This window comes from Emys orbicularis, chromosome 18, assembly GCF_028017835.1.
Source record: "Emys orbicularis isolate rEmyOrb1 chromosome 18, rEmyOrb1.hap1, whole genome shotgun sequence".
In the NCBI taxonomy this organism is placed as follows: domain Eukaryota; kingdom Metazoa; phylum Chordata; order Testudines; family Emydidae; genus Emys; species Emys orbicularis.
In genome coordinates, this window is record NC_088700.1 from 8,068,987 (window position 1) to 8,088,740 (window position 19,754).

Sequence of the window (19,754 nt, forward strand, 5' to 3'; positions counted from 1 at the left end):
CCAAACAAGAGAAACAGGCTGGATTTTAATGCACTGCGTTAGGAGATTACTACTTTTCCTCTTCTGCTCCATTCAGGAAAAGTCCCTCTATAAGCCTAACAGTCGAAAATTAAAGTACTGCTTACAGTTCTTCAATGGAAAAAAAAAAACATTTCCTAATGATATTCATTTTTCCCTTCCTCCTAAAAGCTTTCAGCCTGGAAATGCAGTGATTTATTTACTCCGGCCTATGAAATCAGATTCCTGCCGAGGGACTGTTCTAATTCCAGCAGCTTGAGTCTGGCTGTTACAGTAGTTAGGTTCTAGTGACCTCATTTCAGGCCTTCAGAGAAACAAAAGCAAGCCGCGGTACTCCAAATCCTCCACTAGGTGTCAGGCCTAAATTAACTCTACAGACACTGCCAGCTGCATTGTGTATGCAGAAGCAGGAGTTTGTTTCAGCACAGCAACTGCACATGTTACTTCTTTGCTGTTTAATTTCCTCCTACTGGGAGAAAAATAGCATTTAACTGTGGCTGCGTGATTCAGAGGCAAAGAAAACAAAGCAGAAATGAAAATATATTTGCATGGTGGCCGTTTGGGAGCCTCAATTTCAGGCGGCCCTAATCAGAAACCGGGGGCCTGATTTTCCGAGGTGCCGACCACCTAGAGACATCCTGAATCTCAGCTGGCATTGTGGGTGCTCAGCGCTTTCTGAAAATGAGGCTGTAGGTGTCACATGTTGGACACCAAAATCCAGGAGCCTTGAAAACGCAAATAAAATGTATTGGGAGCGGGAGAGTATTTTGCCCATCAACGAATTTAATAAAAATAAAATAATAATAATAATAATAATAATAATAATAATAAAGGAAACCACCTAACAATCCCATTGACAGAGAATGCAGGTCAGTTGCTCGTGCCTGTCAGTAAGGCAGAAGCTCCTCCTAATAGAAAGACACAGTATTGTAGGAGAAGGATCTTCATATTGGAGGTAATTTGAAAGAAAACAAAACCACTATACAAGAAGGAAAGCACATTCCTGTTATAGGCTACAAAGTGAAATCCACTGAACCCATTGAGCTCCTGTGAAAAAGAAACACCATCCATTGCAGGAGTGGTGGATATTTTTTGCTCCTAACAGGTGGATTGTTTAATTAAGGCTCCAGGTCTGAACTTAATTCATACTTTTCCTGTGCTAGAAGACTTTTGTGTGTTTGAATGAAAGTTTTTCACACCAACAGTCAGCTCCTGCATCTTCTCAATCCTGCAGTGAAACCTTAATTCTGTATTTATAGCACTGCAAAACTTTCTGAGATGGCAGAGCCTGCCATAATGCAGAAAACATTGCCCGCCGTCTAATATCTCAGAGAGGCTGCACTTGCCTACTGAATAACTCTCAGACACATGCCTCGTTTGCCCTCCGAGACACGTCATACTGAGACACAGCGTAATTACCTGTCACATAGGACTAAAGGATGTGGAGAGATGTCAAAGGGGTTCTTTACGCTAAGCTTTTTTGTAAAATCTTGAGTTAATTGGTTGCCAAGTAACTTGAGGTCATTGACACATTTGTAAAGGCTAGTGTGGACACTCCCTGAATGTTTGTTCCAGGTTCACACATCTGTCCTTTACCCCAGGCCGAGTTCTGCTAGGCTTACAACTTCTCCCCATTTCGAGGCAGAAGGGCTAAAGGGCAAGAGGGGTTGTTATCAAGTACCACTAAGACCAGTTATGTTTTACACCCCAGGTCACAGTTTAAAGCTCCACAGTGCACAGCAAGAATGAACGACGGCCAGCCAAAGAATGTAAATCCATTATACTTACTCTCTCGCCGGGGTCACCCAGTGGACCCACGGGCCCAGAAGTTCCCGGAGGTCCTGGAAGACCCTAGTACGGAAAAGACGGGACAAAAAATTAGGTAATAAAGGAAAATGTGCTGTTATTTGTGTGCGCATGCGTGCACAAAGGAAAGAAACGGAACTGGAGCTGCCTGTTTATTTTAGCAGAGTAAAAGTGACCCTGAACTGCTCTGATATCCAGGTATGGCATATGGAAGCAATAGAGCCCAGAGAAGTGTTAAAAAAAAATTGACTTACAGCTGGGCCTTCGGGACCGGATGGCCCTTCGATGAGCATGCCCTGGAAAATAATAAGAGAGATTGGTGATTAGCATGGCACGTCCCCAATGCGACCTCTGCAGTGGAGCTCAAAAGTCAAGCCGCCATGTCTGTTCTGAGCTCATCCAGTCTTTTGCTGCTCACAAGCCCAACAGGTGTTAGCGCATCCCGGTGCTGAGCTGCTTCCACGTTGTTTCAGCGGAGTCTGGGTCCATTGCCACTGGCACACTACATCCTGTGCACTGAAAAGCAAAACTGTCAACCAGTTCAGCCCAGGCTGGGCGTGAATAAAAGTCTTGCCCCAACCACCATCCCAGAATCACACCGGGTGAGAGCGGAATCCTCTCTCATCTTAGTCCAAGGTCAAGCAAATGAAAAGCCTCGCACCGCGTCTTGAATGCCAGCAAAACCAAGCTCTGCTGGAGTGAGTATTGCAGCCGACGATCCCTTCGCTCGGAATGCTGTCTCTAGTTCCAATCAAATTCTAAGGCATTTCCAGTGGTCTTTAAATGTCTTTCCCTAGCAGGCTTTATGCAGAGATTTACTAAGTGAACCTATAAGATCATTGTGTGGGTACCATGCCAGGGTAATGTTATCTCATTGTTTAAAAAATTCAATATTTTGCTCTTCCTTTAAATCATGGGTATGGTGTACTCAGTGGAGTTGGGTTTTTTTTAATGGGGGGGGGGGGGATGGAGGGAAGACCAGAAAGAAACTTTCCAATAAAACAGTCAGAGGCCTATAGGGAAAGGACCAGGAACACAGGTTTGGAAGTATCCATGGATCAAGCTCTACCCTTCCATCAATGGACCACTGACCAAGTTCAACGTAATCCAACAAGGTGTCCATATTCCAAGCAGCCCGTTTCACCTCTCGCCGGCTAATTTGTAGCCAGCAGAGTCATTTCTCCTACAGGATGAAATCAGCCCATAAAAGTCAGCAAATGTCAAATTGACTCCGTCAGGAGAAGCCTGGGAAGGAGCCAGCCCAGCGATCGAGTTACACTTCCCCCTCGGAGGAGGGTGGTCTCCCCAGGTCAGGGTTGAAGCTAAGGCCAGTCGGTGGAGCAGAGCCGGTGAAAGTGTGGGCTGACGTCAGCGCAGCTGCCTACGTCCTGCGCAGTGGAAAGCGCTGAGCAGAGTGAAGCTGAAGCAGTCAGGGTACATGCAGCAAACACCTGCACTTCTTCAGACCCCCCCAGGAGAGAAAACAGATCACACTATATTGCCAAATACCATGACAGCTCCCCCAGTGGGATATGGGCACGTACACATACCCTCTGCAGCCATATCCCTTGGTTAGCACACGGATTTTTTATATTACTGCTACCCATTTCTAGCTGATTTAAGCACTGGTTTGTGGATTGTTTGGATATATGGGGGGCCAATTCTCTGTTGATTTAATAGGGGAAACTCCAGTGAAATCAATGCAGTCATGCGGATTTACATTAGTGGAGAATTTGGTTCATGGATCTTATCCACACAGTTTAACACCATCATTCCACTGACTGCAGTAGAGTTAATCCCGATTTACATGGGTGTGAGAAGAGACTTATGCATGGCACTCATTTGTCCTGAGTTAGGACAGTGAGATTTCCCCCCTGGATGGAAGGATAAGTGGGGGGAGGGAGGGAGAATAGCTGAGCTGTATGAAACTGATTAGCACAGCTGCAGAATCTGGAGGACATGTTGCCGCAGGCTTTTCAAGAGATGTGCCCATGCGTTTCATGGCAACGGGTGAGGTGCAGAAAAATAGAACAGAGGTTAAATACTGGGACAAGGCTGGTCACCCTAAGAGCAGCTTGGGCAATGGGATGACCTGCCGAGGGATGGAAGCAGGTGGAAGGAGAAAATAGCCCCGGTACCCAGGATGAGTGAGCAGGGTGCAAACCTACCAAGACCACACATTCCTTGCTCACTCTTTCCTGGTGTTCAAGGAGGTGGGAGCTGTTCCTTGCCTCTGATCTGTCCTGGGTGAAGCAATGCAGGTTTGAAACACTCAGTGTGACAAGCGGAAGCAAGCGGCTTTGGTGGTGGAATTTGGACTGATGAACAATTTATACGGAAGCAGTATTACTGCTAACAAGGGCTGAATCCGGATGTGCTGGGAGAATAGAGGCCTTAGGAAATCTCTTCCTTTCTGGGCAAGGAGCATAGGACGGAATATGAGCTCTTTACCTGGAGCTCCGAAGAGATGCTTTGAGTGTGACCTGGCTTCCATTCAGTGCACCTGAGCCTCAAGGGGACATGGTCTACAGGCTAAAGGGTATATCTGCCTAGCGTGCAGAGATGTCACCAGCATGATCTAGCTCTGGACACTCTCTGTTTTCCCTTAGTTCAGATGAACCGGGGGCAATAAGTTAAGTGAGTGGGAGGAAGATGGAACGCGCCCAGCATACGGACCCTCATTGAGCCAATCTCTTCACGTTGCCCCAACCAAAGCTCCCCAGTCCTGACCTGAGCAGGGAGAGGACAGTTCGGTCTTTATGGCCCATGTTGCTACTGGCCACTCTCTGCAGAGACTGCTGACAAGGGACCGGTTAGGGTGGAGATTTAAGATTCCCTGCTCTCCAGGAACGATGGGCAGAAAACGCTGGTTAGTTTTGCAAAGAAGGGAAGGGTGGTTGTAAGTTATAAAACAAAAACCTTGCAAAGCGGTGGGCTCATAGGAGCCCCTAACTGCCCCCTTCCTCCCAAGGTCCATTTCCTTTGAGAAACTGGACCAATTAAAGCACCACCCATCTGTCTGTGTGGCAGCTCCAGAGACTAGAACCATCCCCAGACCTCCACCTCCGCTCAGTGCTGATAAACTCCCCTCAGCTCCGCAGAGAGTCATTGCCCATATAAGGAGCCCCACGACCGTCAAGAGCTGCCGGGTGCCAGATTTATGTGGGAAATACTTGAAGCTGTCTCCTCAATGGCCATGGCGCCGAGAGCTCTGCTTCCCACAGCCAATCACCGCGGCAATGGAGGCCCCTTCAGAGAGGAAGGCCTAATTAACCTATTCCTGATACAGACAGCCTGGGCATCCTCCCACATTTATCCGTTTGTTTATGTTGGGCTCCGGCTGTGGGGACATCTGGAAAGTCTCCTCAGCGAGAAATTCCAACAGTTTCCATTATCCGTGCAACGCGACAAGGCAGGGGAGCAGGAGACAGGCTGTGTGACAGGAGGGGGCAGGGAGGGACATGCAGGGGAAGAGGAGGGGGCGTGGGATGGAATAAAAACTCTGGCTTGTGGAGGGAGAACCACAGATTTGGGAACCCCATTCTGCTCTGACTGAATCCAGTGCCAAAGCTCCTGTTGGCTTCCGCGGGGGCAGGGTTCGGCCCCATGGCCCGGCTTCATAAGATGGCAAAATGCTGTGAGAAAGTTGTTCCTAATTTGTTTTCACCCAACTGCATGAAGTCATTCCTGTCTATGTATCAACTCCCTCCTCATCTCAAAGCCTCCCTTCTTTCCCCACTCCCTTCTCAGCACCCTTCCATTACTAGAAGATGAAGGGTATCACTAGCAGCTTTCCAATTTTGCATCCGTGCCAACAGCCATCCTTCTGGGCAGTCTCATAGCACAGGAATTTGCAATGCCATTCGTAAAGGGACACAGACACGGGGAGCTCCTCAAGTTAATCCGAAGGGATAAAAATAAAACAATGCTGTTTTAATGTATTCGCTTCCATCTGAGGAGCCCAAGCATTGTAATAAAGATATTATAATTTCTGCCTGTTTTATAGAGCGGGGGAGGGAAAGGTCAGATGTCATCCTAAGTGTCAACATTTGCCATCAGTTACCATAATGTGGCATCTTAGGCCTCGTTTTCACTAGAAAACTAGGTGGGTTTAACTACGTTGGTTGGGGTGTGAAAAATTCACCCCCTTGGTGTGGCGTTGTTAAACCAACTGAAGTCCCCATGCAGACAGCGGCTAAGTCGACAGGGCGATGGAGACCTATGGAGATGGGCGAACCCCTCCCGTCGGTGGAGGGAGTGTCTGCACTGTAGTGCTACAATGGCGCAGCTGTGCCGCGGGTGTTTTAAGTGTAGACATGCCCTTAGTCACGGCTCAGCGAGGAAGAGAGACTTGCCCAAGGTGACAGAGCGAGTCGCTCTTGAGTTTGGCTTTGCTCTAAAGCTGTACAACAATGGACAACAGAATCCAGGAGTCCTGACTCCCAGATCCCTGCTCTCACGCATCTCCTGGAGACCTTGAGTGTTAATGCTGCCTTTGCCAGCACAGAAACTATTAGCTAGAGGGCACCATTAGACTCAAGACTGTGCTATCCTGCTGCCTCCAGCAAGCGTCAGCACCGAGTAAGGATTGAAAGACAGATGGACTGAAAGAAAGGAAGGAAAGTACAGAGGAATCCTCCCCCCCCCCCCCCGCCACACCCCCACAATCCAGCAGCTCCGATCTGAAGAAAGTGCCTTTGCTAAAGAGAAAGAGCACAACGAATCTGCATTTCTCTCAGCTAAAGGGGAACCAAAGGAAGAGAGGAAAGGCAGCATTTGGTCTTGTTTATTTTCTGGCAATGGCTATATATGCTCCAGTGTTTTGAAACAGCTAAGGCAGCCAAATTCTTTCTGGATGATTACACTTAACTATTTTGTTCGCTCTGCAACATTTCAGATTGGACGGGGCAGCCTGAGTTTAAGCAGGTTCCCCCCCTCCCGCCCCCGTATTTTAACAGAGCTTTCCACACCTCAGTTAGACAAACTGTCCATTTTGTTCCCTTTGTCCACAGAATGAAAGCAGGGCCCATGTCCACAGAATGAAAGCAGGGCCCAGAAAGGAAGGAATTGACTTGGAGGGTCGGGAATGCTTTTTATAAGCACTGGTTCTGGGTGTCAAACCCTCCCCCCTACCCTCTGGGAAAGGATCACGTAGGAGAGAAACAGAGGAAGGGCAGAAAAAAACTGACTCCAAGAGGTAGGAAGTGTTGTTCTTTCTTCTGGCCCTGTGTTGGCATTCTGCCAATGAAAAATTAGGTTAATTGAGTTACTGGTCTGCAACGAGTGTGTGCTTGGCCTTTCGGAGACTCAGGCGCAAGATGAACGGTGGCAATTGAAAGGCTCCGAATACCTATGGGTCTCTCCTGGGGGTGAGGAGAGGGATGCAAACCCGGAGGCAAGTTGAGATCTTAAAGTGTACTTATGGATGGAAAAGGGGCTATGTAATAATAGTTCCGTTCCCTGTGAACCTTTCAATCAGAGCTCACAACAACCAGTTGTTCCTCCAGTTAATCCCACCAAGGCAAGACACCCTGTGGGCGGGGCAACTGAATTCCTGTCCGTTTCATGTGACATCAGTTAAATTGTCAGCTAAACTCTGATCACACAGGGACTAGATTTTCAAAAGGCGTTGAGCACGGACATCTCTTCTTAAAGCCAAGTGAAGCTGCAGGTTCTCAGAAGCTTGGAAAATAAGGCCAAGAGACTTTATCAATGGTGATGCTGTAAAAACCGAAAGAACCCAGCTTGAGTCTCAGATCCCAATAGGGTAGCTGGAAAATTCCTTTGACTGATAAAGTGAGTGCAATTGATTTTACAACTGCACTTTAAAACCAAAAAGTGCCTCAGAGGTGGGCCTGAGAAACCCTTGCTCTCAGTGCAGGCAAAACAGAGAAGTAGAGAATGTAGGATTCTGGTTCTTGAACAATCATACAAGAGCAGTTTCAAGGCCCTTAACAACATGGAGGCCTAAAGGAGAGAATGGACGTTGAAGAGGAAAAAAATCATTCTCGGCATCCACAGCTGTGTGCTGGGAGAACCCTTTCCTTGCCACAGAGGTGCACTCCTCAATTCTAAAATTAAGGGTGGGCCTGAGCTGTGAAGTTCAGATCTGGATCTAAGCTCTCCCAGACTGCAGGGATTCAGATGGGAGGGCTGTAATTCAAACCGAGGACTAAGTAAAAGCCATTGGTGTCCTAAGACAGGCTCTTGCCATTTCACTTGTTTTTTACATAACACTGGTAAAAAAAAAAAAAAATTGGCCAAAGAATTTTTACAAACAAAAATAGCTTTTTTGGGTGGAGGAGGGGAGAAAAGGAGCAAATGGAAAATTTTAATTTCTTTCCAAATTATCCCTGTTTCTTAAAATAAACCCCCCAAAAATCATTTTCAATTTTTATTTTAAAAAATCCAGAAAATGTCTACCAGAATTTTTTTTTTCATAATATGAAAAATTTTCAATTTCGTTTGAAATTATTTCATGGAAAATTCTGACCGTTTCCCTACGAGCTGCAGCTGTGAGCATGAGACGTGACTACAGAACATACGAACCTATGACTGCTTTTCAGTTCCATAGACGAGGTCGGGGAGATAATATCTTTTATTGGACCAACTTCTGATGGTGAAAGAGAGAAGCTTTCGAGCGACACAGAACTCTTCTTCAGTATCATACAATTCCATATACACATGCCCACTCCCTGAAGAAGAAATCTTTGTAGATGAAGGGCATCCTTACCGGTTCAATTATTGCAGGCTCTCCCTTCTGTCCTTTCTCACCTCGTGGGCCACCAATCTGTATCACACAAGAGAAACACAGGCAGTGAGATAAACAAAGAGGATATAAACTTGCTGTCTCACTTGGATTCAGACTGGGAACCAGTAACATGATCAAGACGCAGTCAGCAGAGCCCACACCACCCAGGGACTGAACTTGGTGCAGATGGGTGCAGAAGACACATATTAAAAAAGGAGCAAAGACTCATTTTCTTACTATCTAAGGTTCTGTTCCATCTCTCTAGTGCACAGCAGTTTCAGAGGTCAGCTATTTGTAGGGAATTATTGCCTCCATATGCAGCAGGATAAATTAAGGTGACCTAATCGCTGGCAACTTTTCAATCAAGTTTTGATCTTTTTTTTTAAATAAAATGCTCTAGTTCAAACAGGAATTATTTGGGGGAAGTTCTATGGCCCGTGTTACAGTAGAGGTCAGATTAGATGATCACAATGGTCCCTTCTGGCTTTGGAATCTACAAGTTTGTCTACACAGAAACACTCAGGAAAATTAATCCAAATTATCTTTTGAAGTGGATTAGTTAAATCACATTACATTTCTATGTGGACACACTTTTTCAGAATTTAAGTGGCCTTAATTTGGTTTTGCTTAATTCATTTTGGAAGTGAATTAAACTAAACAGAAGCAAGGCACTTTAATTCTGAATGACCGCATCCACACCGGGGGTAAATGCAGTTTAATGTATTTAAAATTCATACCTCTAGTTAATTCATATTAATTTTTCTCAGTGCTCCCATGTAGACAAGAACTAGGAATCTAATGGGCCTTTTCCTTTTATAACTCCTACATATTACCTGGGGGAAGTGAAAGGGATTGAGGAAGTAGGTTGAGGTTTCCTGCCCCTCCAAAAGCTGAAAAACTGGGCTAAGAAAGCAGCTGGAAAGAAATTCAAAAAGGGGTCTTGAGTCAGAAAGTCTTCCATTACCCCTTCATACTCTGTTTCTTGGTTAGCAGGCATTCCTGGCCCAATATCAGGAGAGGCAGTTCGGTCATAGTAGGTATCATAGTAATTCCCATCATACTCTTTTATTGTTTCTTCAGTAAAGTCTTTATCTTGGTCGTCTCCCCCTTGACCCGTTTCCACCTCAGCCTGAAAACAAGAACAGCAGCATGTGTCAGACAAAAGATGCCTCTAACCCAACGCATGCTCTAAAAACTAAGGGGAGGAGTCTAGTGTATCCCCCAGATAGAGAGGAGCAGGGGTGGATAAGCTTTATGATAATGGCACAAGTAAATACAAGTACAAAGCAATAATAAAAGAATGTTTAGTAAAGAAGCATCTAAAGGCTTCCAGGGACCACCAATGGACTCCTTCAAAGGGACTTGCAAACAGGATTACAGATATAAAATGCTACACCCATATGGAACTCAATATAACATTTCCCGCTGATTTCCTACATGCTTCATGAAATGTATTGCATGTGTAAAACACCCTGTGTGAGAAACCACGCAGAGTATGGGCAATAACACATGACAAAAAGTTCCAGACACTCCACATTACGAGGCATGAGGCTAAATGCTCAAACCCCAGCTCATTCCAAACCCCAGATAGCCCAATCTCCAGGTTAACAAGCATAGAGAAATTTACAGCTGGGCCCATATCTAAAATTCATACTGAAACTGAAATTTATCATTATGAATTCCAGATTTTACAAAGACCCTCCCAAATTTTTGGAAAAATCAAGGTTTCCCTATACTAGGATCTTCCATTTGTTCACTCCCGAACTGTTCTGGGATCCAACATTACAGTTATGCTTGTTCCAAAAGCAGAACTTTGAACATTTGCACTTAGGCATCTGAGAGGGTACTATTCATTCATTAGCACACATTTCTCCCTACCCAAATAACTCCCTCTTCTGATTCTTAAGAGGAAATATATGCAATGGTTCAGCAAACGAGGACATCTAGACAAAGCCTCAGAATTTCCTTGCTTCTGGCCAACCCTGTGTGCAACAATGATATCATAGTCCTGTAATTTCGGTAACCTCCAGGCCAACTGTCCCATGGCATTCTGGAATCTAAAGAGCATTGTAAAGAAGCATGTCTGTTCTGAGCACAGGTTTTTCTCCCATGCAGGTTATAATGAACATGGTCCATGGCCTTAATTACTTCTAACAGTTCAGAGAGAAGTTATTTCACCACCAGAAAGGAAGGATTTAGAGCTGCTGTAATATGCCACCATCAGTTCCAATCCTTGTTCTTGGGCCAAAGCTGCTCATATTCCATAAGCACGAGCATCTGTGTCTAATCTGAAAGGGGTTTTAAAACATGGGCAAGCTAACACTAACACAGTGAAGTGCCTTTTTTAACTCTGCAAAGGCCAAGTATTCGTCAATGAAATCACAATTTAGCTACCACTCTCGGGTTTTCTTTTCTCACTTAACATATGCACATTCTGCTATGTTGGCAAACCCAGAAATGAAAACAGAGTCCTAGAAAATTCTATATATCTGTGAGCCAGAAGGAATTTAGCCACTTCTGCACCACCTCTTGCCCTCCTTCACCTCGTGGAAATTTCTTTCTCACTGATCAGCCGACCAGGGCATTCTCTTAGCAAGAGCTCACATTTCCCTAGATTCAGTTTAACCGTAATTCTTCAGACATTAGAACCTGTTGCTTGCCATAAACACATAACATCCTAACTGGAAGACCTTCTTGTTTTAAATTTAAAATGCTATAAACTCAAAACACTGAAGTCTTCATATTTTTTTCCATTTTTAAAAAACAGAAATCAATTTGCTTGAAAAGGAAGCAACATTTTTTGAAAATTTTGACAGAGGCGGGGTTCAGTGTGAAAAATGGACATTTTGGGAAATTTTAAGGGGAAAAAAAAAAAAAACTCAAAAAATCTGGGTCACAAGCTGGCCTGAAAAAAATCATCCAAAAGTTAGTGAATTTCTTTTGCCACTTTCAAAGAGCCTCATTCAAACCAGATTTTCCACCACTCCCTTTGTTGAAAAATTATGCAGATACGAATTTGAAATTGTGACACCTGCCTCCGGAGGAGGAGAACAGCTTGCTCCCTGAAGAGCAGTCATCGAACAAAGCATATTTTTACCTAGTTTCCATCTTTCACAGGCACATTTCTCCATACTGAATGTTCAGAATTGCTTTGCTGGAAGTTATCACATAGTTATTAGCCACAATGAAATCTAAACCCATATGAGTTCATTGACTAAATCCGCTTCCAAAAGCCCATGCTCAGACTCCAAAAGTTTCATTCTTATAAACCCAAGTTACCCCATTTGTGAACTGCTGCTAGTTCTCCAATCACAGTTTCCATCTGAGTCCAATTTTAGAATACCTATCCCCCAGCATTAACAACAGGCCTGGTCTAATGTTCACAGCACGTTTCCTGATCTTATTAAAGGGCTGTGACAGGAATTTAGGAATTGCCTTACTGGATTCAGACCAGTATCTCATTTCCAACAGGGGCCAGTACCATCTGCCTCAGGAAAAGAAACTTCCAGTAGATTGTGGGATTTATTGGCCACTCTCCCCAACTCCCATATTATTTCAACTTTTTACTTCTGTATTCAACAGCCGGCAAACTCCCCTTTTCTGCTGTTGAAGGGTCGAATCCACAGTAAACAAAAACTGTGCAGCTACTCCATGTTTTGCCCCTTGGGCTGAGTGCCATTCTGTTTCTTGAACTGGATGAAGAATGATCATTACATCACGAGTCATGGCAAGGCTGGACTGAATGTCTGACAATTCGTTCACAGGATCAGGGCTTGCTAGACGTGTCTCCCCTAGTCTTTGTGCTGCTTCTGACATTCTGTGTGTCAAACTGAGCATGATGTGTTTTCAAACCTCTCAACTGTTCCTCGTCTCCAACCTGAATCCCATTTCTCGTCACGAAAATTAGACACAGATTTAGGCTTCAAGATTGCAGGGCCCCATTTCCACTTCTCCCATGAGCAGGTTGGTGTGCTGCTGCATTTCAATGGAAATTCGAATCCTTCAAAGTCCCTGGTGGCATGTGGGGCCTATGGTTTCCACCCACTATTTTTAATTTTCAAGTGATCCTCTTGGTCACCAATAAACTGGTCTGTTGCTCATTTATTTGGCATGCCTACCTTGGTCTGAAGATATGCCAGACACATTAACCTACAAAAGTCCTCTACTTGCTCTGATGGATTTTCCTTGTTCTTTCTTCCTTGTTCTTCTTCAAACTTGGATCAACTCAGATTGGTAGATAGCCTGAACCTCACATTAAGGGCTTTTATCAGGTCAAGATAAGTCATCCTCTTTTCTGGGGTTTATTCCAGCTGCATCATTCAGTCTGATCAGTTCAAGCCAGCTGTTAAGCCTGCTGACTCCCTGTTCATTTTGTCAACCATTCATTTGCATCAAGCTGTTAAATTGGGGAAAATAAACCTCTCAGGAATCTGCTTTTCCCCTTCTAACACTGAATGCTTCTGTGCAGTCCGAGCACAGACTGGCCACTCTCCATTTCACCATCCCATGTGTCCTGCAGAGCATCCTGGAGTTAGCGCTTAGGCACAAAGTCTTAACATGTTTCCTTACCTGAAGCTTGTTTCTTTTCTGATTCCATATCCTAACAACCAAATTGGTCTCTGAGCCTTTCATTTCCTCATCCAAGCATTTTCCAAAATCATCAAATCCCATCTCTAGCTTCTCTCCTAGACAGTTCTAGTTGAGCCAATGAATTCTGGCTGTTTTATATTTCCTAGAAAACCTTCTCATCTATTTGTTTGTTCAGAACTGGTGCTCGGTTCCTCAACACATTTTACCAGGCCACTGTATCTTTTCATACAGCCTCACTTTCCTCCTCCACTGCATTTTTTATTCCCAATTGATTGGATTTGATCTCTGCCTTGAGATTTTCCTTCATCTATTGTGGGCTCCTCTCCTGTCTTGCTACAGCTGCTTGGATCTCCATTTGGCCAGCTTCCATGACACCTTTTAATTCATTCTGGGAAGCATCTATGCCCAACTTTAATTCTCTTGGCCAGCCTTTGCTGCCTCTTTGACATCTTTCTCTGCTTCCCAGAGAGGTGTATTTTTTTTTGTCAGTATGACAATTAAATTCTCCCTCTCTATTCAAGAAGCAACCAAAATTTCTGCCAGGTCTTCTGGGAAATATTATCCCACTACTGACATTTGTTGTCAAGGCTTCTGGGCAGAGAAGAAGTCCGGAAGAGGGTTATTTCCTGGTTGGGAGAGAAATTTAGTAGGCACAGACATGACACTTCTAGTCTAATTTGATGACAACACCAATAGGGACCCATCTGAACATCAATATTAGATGGTGAGGGCAGGACACATGTTAAATATGGAACATTCACAGATGCAATCAGGAAACAACCCAAATCGCTCCAGAAAGCAGCTGTGTTCAAGCTTACAGCCAACCTTTCTTGTACCTGCCTCTGCCCATTTGGACAAAACGTGACAGACGGAACCCTCTGAGATAATAGGTGCCATGAAATGAGACATCACAAAACTGATTGTCTACATTACCTAAGTGTCTATCAAGGCCTGTCCAGTAACTCAGCTAGTTATTGCTAGAACGGGTCAGGACGAAAAGGAAACAATTTTGGGAAAAAATTATATTACCCTTTAAAATTTGAAATTTTTAAGATTCAAATATTTCAAACGGTGACACAGCTAGCTGCAGAACAGAGAGGGATTTTTTTTTAATTTAATTTCAAATTTTTCAAATTTCTACCAGCTTTAGATAGTTGTCATTGGGTTGCTCTGCAGCACGGTTTTGTTGAACTTCTGGAATGGCAGTTTCCCACCATATCTCAGTTAATTTATTTTTGGGAATGTTGTAAGAATTTCCCCATGCCTGTATATTTAACAGAAACTGTCCAAAGAATGGTGACAATTTTTCACAAAGAACAAATGGGCTGAAACTGTAGAATTTGGGAGAGGAAGGGGAATAGACCTGCTTGAATATTAACTAACTTGTAGGGAGTGTAATACATTTAATCCAAAACATAGAGAGAGAGGGTCACCAGAAAATGTAATCACTTCACAGTATGTTTATTGTGGAAGCTTGAATCTCACCTTACTATTAGTAGAGCAGTTAGGAAAATGTAACATTCATAACCATGAGAAATTCTGACATTTCAAAATGAGCTTCCATTCCAAATGGGAACAAAAATTTGAAATACTGAAAAATTTCACAGAATTGAACTGGAAATGTCCAAATTTGACATTTTCTATCAAATCAACATTTTTTTTTAAATTTAACTGACAATTCTGACTTGAAACAATTTTTTTGTTTTGATTCTCCTGACTGGAAATAAAAAAAAAAATTAGTCAAAACCAACATTTTCCTGAACAAAACATTGATTTTGACTAAACCCAGAGGAAAACTTTTTTCATAAGAAAAATTTCAACCAGTTCTATGTAGCAGTGCTGTGTTCACACAGGGAAAATGCAGGAGGATTACATTTTTCAGGGAGGCCTTTTTCTCTACAAATGCCTTGGACACTTCAAGTTTTTCCATTAGATCCTTTGCAATCAAGACTTAAAAGTAACAAAGAAAAGGACAAATCATAGACTCCTTGGAGGAAATTACATTGGTTGCGTTGGGGGTGATGACTGTGCTGGCGGGGACTTCTGCTTCGACAGCATCTTCAGTAAGGGTATCCTGAGTGTCTATAATATCCTCATAGTTGAGGTCCTCGTAAGGGAGGGGAGTGTAGTACTCCTCGTTAATGGTTTCATAATTATATTCATCCACGATGGGGTCATCAACCTTCTCATCCTCTTTTGTCTCCTCCCTGTTTTCCACCACTGTAGGTGCTTGTGTGGTTGGAGAGGTGAGCTCCTATTGCAAAACACAAACAATGCCCAGGTTAGAGAAAGTAGAGGATGTTCTGGCTCTCTTATCGGCTAAGACATGGGTTTGAAAATTCCTTTCCTGTCTAAAACAAGAAGGCTCTTTAAAACCAAGGAGGCAGCTAATTGATAGCACAGTGAAAAGCTGTAAAGACTCAGAACTACGCTTTCAGCAGTGACTACTCATTTTGGGTGCCTACTGTGAGAAACTACAGGCCTGATTTTCAGGTGTTCAGAGAAACTGATGGCAATAGGACCTGGGGGTGCTGAGCAGCTCTAAAAATCCAGCCCAAGTGGTCTCAGGCTGGGTGCCCTAAAGCCAATGGACACTTCTGAAAATTTAGGCCTTGAGATTCAGGGATTCAAAATGCACAATAGAAAAAGCTCTGAAGGCAAAAGCAACGACCATTGTGGAAATGATGTAGGGTTTGCCTACACTGTAAGTGAAGGTGTGATTGTAGCATGGGGTGACAATCATTCTAGCTTTAATCCAGCTAGCATGGGTTCAAATACTAGTGTAGATGTGGCACTACAGGCTAGCAATCAGAGTACAAGCCCACCGGGGACCCTGGGTATGTATTCTGCTGAACTCGTGATGCCATGTCTACACTAGAATTGTTAGCTGTGCTAGACAGATTAAAGTTAGCACGGATATGCCGACCTGTGCTATAATCACATGTTCACTTGCAGCGTAGACACATCCTTAGTGCACAAAGTTAATCTTCCATGTAGACATATATGCAAGATCTTGCTTCAAGTATATTTTCAGGTGCAGACCATGGCTAATCATGCTCTGATTGCAAGATCACAGTCCGCGTTCTTCTAGCTCTGCTGGAGAGACTAGGGGCCAGAAACCACCAAGCTTGTTACCCATCCTTGTTCAGCTCAACGTACAGGAATCACATTACTATGGAAACCTCACACTGCATGCACAAAGCACAAATGCAGAGCTATCTACAGTAGTTTCTTCCATTTTAAGTCTCCAGCCTTTCATCCACATGCCATTTATGTGTCTATAAAAATTCGGAATGGCAAGCCTTGAAATAAAGCACAAGACGAAACAAAACAGGAGCTTGCCACCTCCCCATCACCTACCTCTTTAATTTCGGTCACCTCTCTAGCAGCTTCTTCAGCATCAACAGGCTTGGCAGTGGGTGCTTCTGCCTTTCCTGTGTCATCGGTGTCCTCGTAGTAGGGATATTCATAATAATAGGTGTCACTTTCTCCATCCCCCTCAGTGTACTGCAAAGGAACCACAGCAAGAAACAAGGTGAAGGCAGACAACTCCTTAAGTGAGTTCCTTGCCAGCTGTTGCTAGGCCATGTGAATTTTATATTCAAATGTACAGTGACTTTGAAATTGTCTTTCCACTGGCATCTGCGACAGTGAAGCACAGGGAAAACGAACACAAAAGGATCATGAGTAAAGAAGGCTAAAGTTTACAGAAATCTGAGATTTGATGAAAGGCTGCATCCAAATTTCCACAAAAGAACGGGGGGAAGGAATTATTTTTAAGCCAGCTTTATTCACTAACCTGTTTGTAACACATTTAGCTTTCTAATTTGACCAAGTACGAGATGATGGTTTTCTCCCTCTATCCTCACTGGCTGCTTTGCTCCGTGTGCTACCCTATACTCATCTGAATGTAAATCCCATAGCACCTGTCCATATACTGCGGTGGGGACTGCCTCTTGATTCAAGATACCAGAGGTCCTAGCTGACTTCCCGAACCTGATGCTCCCACACTGGGCCACCAAACCATTGGAGGTGATCCTGACTAACGGTTCTGGACCATTTAACAGACTAAAACGATAAAAACGACACGTCAAAAGATGTAAATTCCCTAGAGACGCAGTTGAGAAAGGATCATCATTTGGATTACTATGGGTCATATTATTGCCTTAGATGTGTACAGCAAAAAACTCCATGCACCTTAGGAGAGAAGGCTCTAAAGTTTCATTTAAGCTTTGCAAACATTAATAGAGTGTCTTCTAAAACAATCCTGATAAAACATAGGTTAGCTGAGATGTAATGGCCTTGATCAGAGTGGTCCTAATAATATTTTTGGGTCTGACCCCCGCTGTCACTCACAGAAGCTGCACAAAATAAAAATTAACAAAAGGCGACTCCTGGTTTTGCAGCCTGGCAAAGGCAAATACAGCGGCCACTCCTGCATGCGCGACCCCTTCAGGCACCATCACTCACAAATGCACGTTGAAAATCAGTCTTTTAAGAGACACTGATGCCTCATGCAAAACTCTGAGAACTGAACTCGCAGATTCAGTTATGCTTGCGTATTGCAGAGTATTGAGCAACACATTCAGACAAGATAGGCCTGCCAACACAAACATAGTGTGAGCAATTGCATGGATTAATTTTATGTCCAAATGGCTGTCTAGGTGCATTTGTATGTGCAAATTACCCATTCTGGGCAACATCCTCATTCTCCGGAAGCCAGAGTGTTGCCATTTACTTCAGTGGAGCCAGAGTTTCATTTCTCATGTACAGATTAGACAAATATTTTGCAAATGCATTTGTACTGCTAAGTATTTTTTAAATTTGGGTCATATAGACCTTGGTTCTGGAAGCTAATTAAGCACATGCCTAATTTTAAGCACGAGAGTAGTTCCACTGAAGTCAATGGATCTACTCCTATGCTTGAAGTAATTAAGCGCCTTCCATATTTCCCAGATTTCTTATCCTTTACCCTTTCTTTCTACTGATATTTGCTTTCTACCAGGTTCTTGCTTTTTCAGTGTTCATCAGCTCCTGTGATATTCTGCCTACAGTATACCTGGGGCATAATTTTTGTTTTTTTGATAAATTTGTGACTAAAGAATAATAATCTCTTATATTCCTGTGGCATATTCTTCCCTGAAAGATGCCAATATGCTTTGCAGACTGCATAAAATCCTTTCAGCCACCACTGAAATGCAGCTGCTTCTGAGGTAGATGTTGGCAGCTGTTTAACATGTAATTTCATTTAAGTTTTGGGGGAAGTTAAGGCGGTGGAATGAATTTACCCAAACTGGAATTTGGCCAGTACACCAGAGTTAACACTCATGCTGAAAAGTACATAGGGATTTTCAATAACTCAAAAGTAGTCAGAACCTCCTGTTTTGTGTCAGATGGGGGAAAAGCGACTTGAGACAAATGAGCTCTTAAAGAAGCAATGTTTCTGTTTTCATGCATATATCTGTAGTAATACAGAGTAAGCAGCCTGTAGTAGAAATGACTTGTAAAATACGACAGTTTCAGAGTTTTCCATAAGGCGTCGGCCATTTTTTTAAATGAAATACAAACAAAGCTTTTTGTTACAGTTGGGTGAGACAAATTCCTAACCCAGTATACTGATTTTATTGGTATTTAAAGGCCATTCTTGTATAAAATTCCATAGAGTAACATGGCCCTTCCAAGACAAGCCCTTTGCAGCTAGTTGAGCAACTGGGTCCAAAAATAGATTTATTTCCCTACCATCCTCCCAGATTTTAACCACAATGGAGTCTATTTGCTTGTACTTATTTATTGTTTCCACTTCCTTAGAGCACATTAATTGTAAAAAAAGAAATGAGCCTTTATGTTTCTCTAGACAGAAGCAGGGTATTGAGGGTGATCTAATGTCCAGGGAAGTCAATGGAAAGATTCCTTTTGGCTTTAATGTGAGTTGGATCAGACATAGGTATGTGACTAAACCAAGGGTTTTGTACATGCATATGAGCGTGAGTGAGGCTGAGATTTTCAAAAATGATTCTGGGTGCCAAACTTGAAACACCTTCAAAGAGCCTAATTTTCAGAGGGTAGATGTCAGCAGTATCTGGAAATCAGCCCCTTTAAGAGGTCTCAAGACCCCCTCCCCTCAAAAAAAGAACATAAGAGGAATCCATAGTCACTAGTCACTATTGAAAAATCTTGGTCTCACCCAGGGGTGGGCAAACAATGGCCCGGGGGCTGCATCTGGCCCTCAAGCTCCAGCCTGGGAGCGGGGTCGGGGTCCTGCCCCACTCCACGCAGCTCCCAGAAGCAGGGGCATGTCCCGCCTCCAGCTCCTAAGCGTAGGGGCAGCCAAGGGGCTCCGCACATTGCCCCCGCCCCAAGCGCCGCCCCCGCAAATCCCATTGGCCAAAAACTGTGACCAATGGGAGCTGCAGGGGCAGCACCTGCGGACAGGGGAGCACACAGAGCCACCTGGCCACGCCTCCATGTAGGAGCTGGAGGGGGGACATGTCACTGCTTCTGGGAGCTGCTTGAGATAAGCGCCGCCTGGAGCCTGCACCCCAATCTGCTCCTGCACCCCAACCCCCTGCCCCAGCCCTGATCCCCCTCT

The 19,754-nt window shown here is 44.0% G+C and overlaps 1 protein-coding gene across 2 annotated transcripts in view; it reads right to left on the minus strand.

Annotated features, from left to right (window-relative positions):
* Positions 1–19,754, minus strand: part of COL5A1 (collagen type V alpha 1 chain) — a 241,082-nt gene that overhangs the window by 111,739 nt on the left and 109,589 nt on the right. For both annotated transcript variants that reach the window (XM_065418816.1, XM_065418815.1), the window contains exons 6-11: positions 16,526–16,672; positions 15,168–15,419; positions 9,540–9,704; positions 8,558–8,614; positions 2,079–2,120; positions 1,807–1,869 (exon numbers count right to left, since the gene is read on the minus strand). In XM_065418816.1, the coding sequence (XP_065274888.1) occupies positions 1,807–1,869; positions 2,079–2,120; positions 8,558–8,614; positions 9,540–9,704; positions 15,168–15,419; positions 16,526–16,672 (726 nt within the window). The remainder of the gene's footprint in view (positions 1–1,806; positions 1,870–2,078; positions 2,121–8,557; positions 8,615–9,539; positions 9,705–15,167; positions 15,420–16,525; positions 16,673–19,754) is intronic.